Source organism: Topomyia yanbarensis, chromosome 1 (genome assembly GCF_030247195.1).
Source record: "Topomyia yanbarensis strain Yona2022 chromosome 1, ASM3024719v1, whole genome shotgun sequence".
NCBI classification, from domain to species: Eukaryota; Metazoa; Arthropoda; class Insecta; order Diptera; family Culicidae; genus Topomyia; species Topomyia yanbarensis.
The window spans coordinates 191886869-191895108 of NC_080670.1; the positions used below are offsets into that span (position 1 = coordinate 191886869).

Here is an 8240-nt window from a genome sequence, read left to right on the forward strand (position 1 = left end):
TTATTGTCCTAAAAGGAAACCAACTAAAAATGTTTTTTTCAATAGTTTCGGGCCTAAAAATTGAAAAAGGACTGAGATATTAACTCACAGTGCTAATCTGCATCAGATAATGCCTTAACTCGCACACCCCCAAAGATCCCTATTTTAAGCTTAAAACCAAACATGAACCGCCATGTTTGAAAAACGTACGGTTTTGTCGGTTTAATCTGGTGTAGTATATAACTTCCCCGACTAAGTGCCAAGAATACAAAAGCACCAGCTACTCTCGATTTGGAGGATAAGTCGAACGATCATTGCTCTCCTCCATAACTAACAGGACAAGAAGGCAGGGCTACGGCATCACATGGGAAGCACTATGTGGTGTCGGTTATTCATCACCAGAGGTCGCAACAAAGGGGCAAAACTCACCTCCCTAGCGAACAGTTAAGGGTCGCTACAGGGGTAGCAACACGGGAAGAACTCGTCTGATGTTGACATAGACTGTTGGATTTGAACAAATCTGCCATACCTTGGTGCAGCTGGTGATAAGCACCACTAACAGTGAAGTGATTTTGTAAAATTGCAGCAAAATAATTTTTTTACATCATTCTGAGCGACTTAGTGGGAAGAGATAGTCGGGCAAAATAAATCTGAAACAGGGTAATAGTTAACTTAGACTTTTTAAATATTTTGTAAAGAATCAAGTAATTCCAAAAAAATTAAATTATGCTTCTTCCCATCAAACCCGGAGAAATTGCAAAAGCCGGAGGCCCGGAGATCGCTCTCGAAAACCGGAGTCTCCGAATCAAACCCGGAGGGGTGGCAACCCTACACGTTGCTAAGCTAACGGCGAAAATGCGCTCCTACCTGTTCCGCAGTGATGCTCAGCGGCACCGAAGCAGCAACTGGCGCGCATTAAGGAAAACTAAGGACTAAAACAGCAGAAAGCAGGACACCCGATTAAAATAATCTGTTGCTAAATAGGGCAATCTGTCCGTGCAACTAGCGAACACTCATTTAACGAATTTACGCTGCAATCTGCATACAATAGGAAAATAGCAAAAAGAGACAACCGAGCTTCAGATGCTACCTTCGCTGTATCAATTCGTTCGGAAGTAATTAACTATTTTCATCGCATATTAATATGTTGGTAATGCGTCAAATCTATTTCGTTTTTTTTTTGTTGAATCCTAAATTAACTATAAAAGTTGCAGGTTTATGACAACCAAGAACAAAGATAAGGGCTTATAAGATTTGAGCCTATCAAAGATTATTTTGCGAAATCGTTTCAGTTTACCTACGTGAAAATAGGGGTAACCAATCCATAAGCAAACAATAGAACATGAAAACATTGATGAATGCCAGATGAGAAAAATAGAATGATAACGATACAATCTATTCAAAAAGGGATCCAAAATATCCGTCCGCTACTCTCTGTGTACTTAAATAGTTTTAGGCAGACATGAGACTCGCCAGGTTGTCTGTTCTCTGCTACAGTGTCGCAGTGATTTATTTATGCTTCCAAAGCGTGTAGAGTCCGCGTGTATCTTCTTCATTCAGCAAAATCGCATCATTCTCACATTCATACTCGTACAAGTAGCTCAATTTTCCCGTCCGGAGGGTTTGCTGCCTCAGCGCACAAGCCTTAGATCAGTTTCTTAGCGATGAAGTACCTTCTCAGGTAGAGAACCTGCCACGTGGCCAGTCCGAGCAGACAGCACATGCTGAAGATACTGAAGAACAGCACGCGGCTGTTGGTGCTTTCTGTAAAATTATGAAATATGTATTGATTTTAAAATTTCATCGACTAATCTAGCCCCCTACCGTTGGTATCACGCATCTCCTCCTCACGCTTTCGCATCAAGGCAAAGTCCTGCACGATCGCATCGGACAGATCCTCCAAACGCTTCAGATCTACTTCCAGTGGTTTCAATTTTGCTGCTTCGCCGATCTGAAAGTGGAAGGTAATGTGCGTGTGTGTGCTTTAAACTGCGAACATAGCTTAACGTGTAAATTACGACAAAAAGAAAAATAACAAACGTAGTTAGGAAAAGGAAAAAATGACGAAAAACATATGATTTCTGTAAATCTAATGAGAAAGATAGGTGATATTAGAATAGGATCGCTTTTATGGGATGTGTTATTAATCAAATCAAATCAAATCAATCAATCGTCAAGGTAAATCTGTCAAATGTTGTTCGGCCAAGCTAGAATGCAGCTAGGGGTTGAACGTGCATACTAAATGATTGGGGTTTACAGTTGATGTTCCCTGAATTGGTGGAATATACTCGGTTGACACTTTCGCGCCGAAGCGTGAACTGGAGGGTTTCAGAGAAACCACTACTCATACTGCGAAACTAGTGTACTCTACCGAAATGGTGCGCTGCCGTTGAAAAACAGCATTTGTAAAATCGGTGTAGCTTAACCGACGTCTAATCTGGATTTGTCTTTGTGGATCACCGAGTCAAGCAAATGAAAAGCATTCTTAGGTTGCAAATACGATAAAATAAAACAATCAAACAACAGTGTTCAGGGTCTTATGGCTTGACACAAGTACGAAAAGCAACTTACGGCACTCATAAACTAAAATCAATACGTTACCGATAGCAATTGATAAAAGGAAATAACACACGTGAAAGTGTTTATCAGTTCATGTTCAATTACGAGAAAATAACAAGAATTTAAGAGACCGAAATAGAAGAAAATAAAAAAAACTAGATAAGCATCCCAATAGTTTTCTTAATGTGAAAAAAGACGACGAACAAACGCTTATACTTACACCCTCGTAACTCTTGGTTTCGATACCCTTTTTTATATCCAAAGATACATCCTGCTCCACGCCGCGATGTGCTGAAACGACCAAGAACCATCAGTCGAATGAACCAACATATTTTCGCAAACAAACACTTACTCGGTGGAACATTGGAGATGAAACAGATCTCGAAGGTGTCGTACATCTCCGAGGTGAAGGAAAACTTTCCCTTGCTGATGTCTTCCTTCTGCGACATTATGTGACCCTTACTGTCTCGAACCTAAAATTAGCCACAAGTTGGTAGCTTTAAAAAACAGAAAACTATTCCGGTTTAATTTGAACACTTACCACGTAGTTCACCTTCTGTCCGGGAGCTCCCATCACTTCGTATTCACCGGCCACGATCTGGTTCCCCTGCATGTCATCTTTGAGACACTTTTGCATGTTCGGCTGCAAACGGAACATGATTGCTTGCGACTGGTACACTCCGAAAAGAAGCAACAAAACTGTGTTTAATAGAGGTTTCATTACTCTAACTAAAACAGACTTCGAAACAGGTAACTAAACCGAACCGAATGGCCGTGCTGGCGAGGATAAATTATCAGGAGGATAGCACGAAAATTTGTTATTATTTGCAAGCTGGGAAATGAAAGTTTCCTCTTTCGGGTGCACAAAATCTGCTTCCTTTTGACAGCCACACGAAAGCAAAGCAGAGATGAGCTGGCCATCAAAAGCAGGTTTCGCGGCGACGCGATAAAATGTGTCAAGATAGTACTACCAAAACCACCAAAACAGAGTTTGCTACCAATGTTCGTGTACCGTAATTGGAGGTAAAACTGAGAATGTTTTTAATGTGAATAAAAATGAATTAGATTAGGTCGAAGAAAATGGCGTGGACTATGGGAATTGAAATACGGAGCACTTCATCCCGCATATATAGATCGTATCTATAAATTAGTCTTATTTTATAAATACACCATACAACAATTAGTTTGCTTCATATGGGGTATTGGGAATATACCCTTTAGTACAATACAAAAACGATGATGTTTTGTTCACAAAATTTTGGTCGTGAAAGGTATCCAGAACGCGATTTTAACCAGAAAAATACGTACTAGGTAATTGAGATATAGTCACCAGGGATGCCAGGTGATATTTTGAAAAATCTGTGTGCGGCCCGTCTAAAAATCTGTGTCTATCTGTGTTGGAAACGTACAAATTTGGCTGAAAACAAGATGTGGTGACCTTTTTTTTGGTTTTTGCGCCAGACAAAAATTAAGCGCAAGGTCAAAAGTTGAGAAATCTGTGCATTGTAGAAGAAAGCTGTGGAAATCTGTGCATTAAAACCGAAAACTGTGGAAATCTGTGCAGTTTTTGCAATCTGTGCAGCATATTGAAAATCTGTGAAACAGATACACCTGTGCACCTGGCATCCCTGATCGTCACAGTTGAAAACTGGAAAATCCAACCAGCGACAATCGTTTTTCCTCCTGTTCAGTGCAAATCCATGACGTCGGAAGTAGTGCGCATTATAAAGGGCGAACACGAAATTATTGCGACACATTCAACAGGGCATCACTTTTTTACCATTGGGTAAAAATCAACCAAATTTTGCACACTTTCTCATTGATGTGTATTGTTTACATGCTGTCAAACTCGAAGTCGTGTTTTTCGATTCAACGAAAATGGAGGTGAACCAACGCGAGTCGAGAGAACAAATTCTTTCCAAACACCTGGAATTTCCTGACCTGTCGCACCGGCAAAAAATGTTGAAAAATGTTGAACATTCACCATTCAACCGTCTCCAGAGTGTTGAAGCGGTTCCAGGAACGGTTGACGTTGGACCACGACAAAGAAGCTGGAAGAAAACCGGGACCGTAGAACAAAAAGACGGAGGGAAAGGTGAAGCGGATGATTAAAGCAAATCCCAACGTCTCAAGCCGTGATTTGGCTAAAAAGATCGGCATGTCGCAGAGCTACATCCAGAATGCAAAGAAGAGAGCTGGACTACATACATACAAGGTACAGAACTTCCCAAACCGCGATGAGCGGCAACAATCGACGGCTAAAACTCGGGCACGGAAGCTCTACGAAAAGATGCTGACAAAATATGGCTGCTGTGTGATGGACGACGGAACGTATATAAAAGCCGATTTTAAGCAAATTTCGGAGTTGGGGTTTTTCACCGGCAAGAGCAAGTTCTATGTGGACGACAAATTTAAGAAGAAAAAAATGTCGAAGTTCGCCTCCAAATATCTCATTTGGCAGGCCATCTGCTCTTGCGGACTGAGCCTTTCGTGACAAAGGGCACAGTAAATGGCGAGATCTACAAATCTGAGTGCCTCGAGAAGCGCCTTTTGTCGGTCTTGCAGCAGCACAACGAAGCTCCGCTATTTTGGCCAGATTTGGCATCATGCCACTATTCTAAAAGTTTTGTTCCAAAGGACATGAATCCGCCAAACTGTCCGGAGATGCGCCCGGGGGAGCAGTACTGGGCAATGATGAAGTGGGAACTTCGGAACAGCAAGAAGACAGTCAAAGACGAGAAGGACATGTTAAGAAAATGGAAAAAAACTGAGAAACTGGTACCGGATGACACTGTAAAGACTTTGATGGAGGGCATCAAGCGAAAATGCGTTCAATTTTACACTCAAGGGTCCATCGATTAACTTTTCTTTTGATTTTTGAAGTAAATATATGTATAAAACTACCCTAAAATTTTGGTTTAAAACATTATAAGAAAATTGACATGACATTTTCGGTATCGCAATAATTTCGTATTCGCCCTTTAACGCATCATTGTACCAATAATACGCACTACTTACGACGTGAATCCATTGTTTAGAACAAGTCGTTTGATTTTTCAGTTTTCAACTGCAACCAGAATACAATCAATTTAGTCGGAGCGCGGTGCAAAAACTACTTTATCGACCTTGACAAAGATAATAATAAAGTAGAACTCTACAAATGTTGACATCTAGCGCTATGTTAACCACATTTATAACTCTCGAATATATATGCAAAACGGCGAGTCGACAACCTGGAAGGAGCGTCCAACATAGCTCTGGTCCTCACAAGTCCCTACCTCATGCTTCTCCGGGTCATATGATTACAACGACCGCCAGCTAAGAGTTGTGTGCTTAGCTGGTAGTGCAGCCTGGGCACTGTTGTCCTTCTGACTTCAGCTAGATTGAGGAGGTACGTGTCGTGAATCGGCGCTTCCACCGAAACTGGTTTATCCGGGTGTCGCTGTTGGACGGCTGTGTCCCGACCCGGCTCCACTGCTATCTCGCTCGATGCCATCCGTGGGCCATCCATGCTCACTCGTTCGAAAGTCCAGCTGCCCGCTCGCTCGGTCGAGCGCCCTGCGACTTGCCGCCTCGTTCTGGTGCTGGCGCCAACTCGAGTGTCCCGCTGCCCCGTCCTGGCGCTCCTCGAGTGTCCTGCTGGTGCTCGCGCCACAGTTGCTCCTGCAAACTGTTTTTCCCTTTCTGCTTCGACTGCTGCTTCCTGGTAGTTGTTGTCGCTTCCAAGTTGTCCGCAAGAATGAGCGCTTTATTTCGGGACGCGCATTTTTATATGCTTCAAATTAACTAGCTGCCCTATCGGCATAATGATTGTTTTCCCCTCTTCCCATAAGCTGAGAAGGGAAAACCGATCGTGAGAACTGATGTAACATGTTTTCGCTCACTCTCTCGCTCCTGTTTTTTTTTATTATTTCGCAATCGGAAGACTCATCCGTGTGAATGAGACGAATTGGATGTTTGCCATCATAATGAATTTCACATTATTAAAACTAACTAGCAATGTTTTATTAATCTATTTATTTATGTATTCTTATATTCTACATCTCATTCCTCCTCTACTCTATCTACTCTATTCAAAAATATGATACAGAAGCATGTCGTCGTACTTTTTTGGTCTCTTTTGTTGTCTACGAGGTCTTTCTTCCTGAAAATTAAAATTTTCTTTTGAATTATCTTGTGCTTCCATGCATGAGCCAGGTTCGTCAACGTTGCTGTTGGATTCACCGTCGGTTGTACCATCGGTCTTCTCCATAATTCTTTTAGCATCTGCTACATTTCGGGAGTAAAGTACACCGCTTTCGCTGCGTACTACCAATTTTGCTCCATCTCTTGCCACTACAGTGTACTTTTCGCAACCAAAGGTTGAGTCCGACTTCAACCGTTTAGACTGCTGCAAAACCACTCTGTCTCCGACTGTCAAATCAGAACACTTTGCATCTCGCTTTGTATCGGCATATTGTTTGCTTTCCAATTTAGAAAATGCATCTCGTTCTCGTATATCTTCGGAATCAAGAGTTGGATTGGCTGTCCATAGACAAGGAAAAGTCCCTCTAAACTTCCATCCAACTAAGAGCTCAAAAGGGGTAACCCCAAGCCTCGATAAGGGTCTTACTTTATTATGAACGTGCACATACTGCTCTAGAGCGAGTTTCCAATCCGTTTTATCTATTCTGGAAGCGGATAGAGCTTTTTTAATGCCTTCATTTTGTCTCTCCACAGCCCCATTGGACTGTGGACTTAGTGGTATCGATTTACGGACTTTAATTCCTTTGTCTTCCCAAATTTGCGTAAATTTGTCACTCTGAAAAGGTGGACCATTGTCACTTTGGATGATTAGCGGATAGCCCCATATTGCAAAAACGTGATTTAGAGCTGCATTTGTAGCCTCTGCAGTTATACTACGCATTTCGATAACGTGAAGATATCGGGAGTACGTGTCAACAATTACCAGGAACTCTCCGTGGCCGAATTCCTTGTCTGTGTAAAAGTCCACTTGAAGAATTTCCCATGGATCATGCGGTAGTTCTCTGGTACTCAATGGTATTGGTGGATTTTTTCTGCCCAACCGGATACAAGTCTCACAGTTTTTAATAAACAATTCAACTTCTTTGGACATTTGCGGCCACCAGAAATATTCTCTCAAAATTCTTTTTGTGGCACCTATTCCCACGTGGCCTTGATGAGCCGACAATATTGCTTTTTTTGCGCAAAGAGATAGGGAGGATAATTTGATTGTTTTTGAACACAAGAGACCCGAACAAATGCAGTTCTTTCGCATGGCACTCAAAACGGTGCAAACCACTCTGCCAGTTACCAGTTTCGATGGATAATCTTACTCTACTGAGTTCTTCGTCATTCTGCGCGTGTACTTCAATTTCATGCCACGAGATTTCCAAAGCGCCTGCATCCAAAAAATAGAGCAAATGTTTTTCGTTTGTGTCGTCAAATGGTACTTCCGATTGAGATTGTTTTACAAGCCTGGAGAGTGCATCAGCAACATTAATTTTGCCCGATACGCGTTTAACGTTAAAATGATAAGGTTGTAATCTTAATGCCCATGCTTCTGCTCTAGATACTGCTCTTTTTCCGATTCTATGTAATCCACCAAAGATGAACTCATTCGACTCAGCATCAGTTCGTATTGTAAAATCCAAACTCATCAGGTACGTTGTGAATCGTTCCACTCCCCATACCATTGCTAG

The 8240-nt window shown here is 41.9% G+C and overlaps 1 protein-coding gene across 1 annotated transcript; it reads right to left on the minus strand.

Annotated features, from left to right (window-relative positions):
• Nucleotides 1–1118: 1118 nt before the first annotated feature.
• Nucleotides 1119–3442, minus strand: LOC131685266 (transmembrane emp24 domain-containing protein bai). Its single transcript, XM_058968872.1, has 5 exons — nt 3080–3442; nt 2891–3011; nt 2759–2829; nt 1804–1930; nt 1119–1743 (listed from the first exon to the last, which is right to left on the minus strand). The coding sequence occupies exons 1-5, from the start codon at nt 3257–3259 to the stop codon at nt 1625–1627; spliced, it is 618 nt and encodes a 205-aa protein (XP_058824855.1). The 5' UTR covers nt 3260–3442; the 3' UTR covers nt 1119–1624.
• Between the last annotated feature and the right edge of the window lie 4798 nt (nt 3443–8240).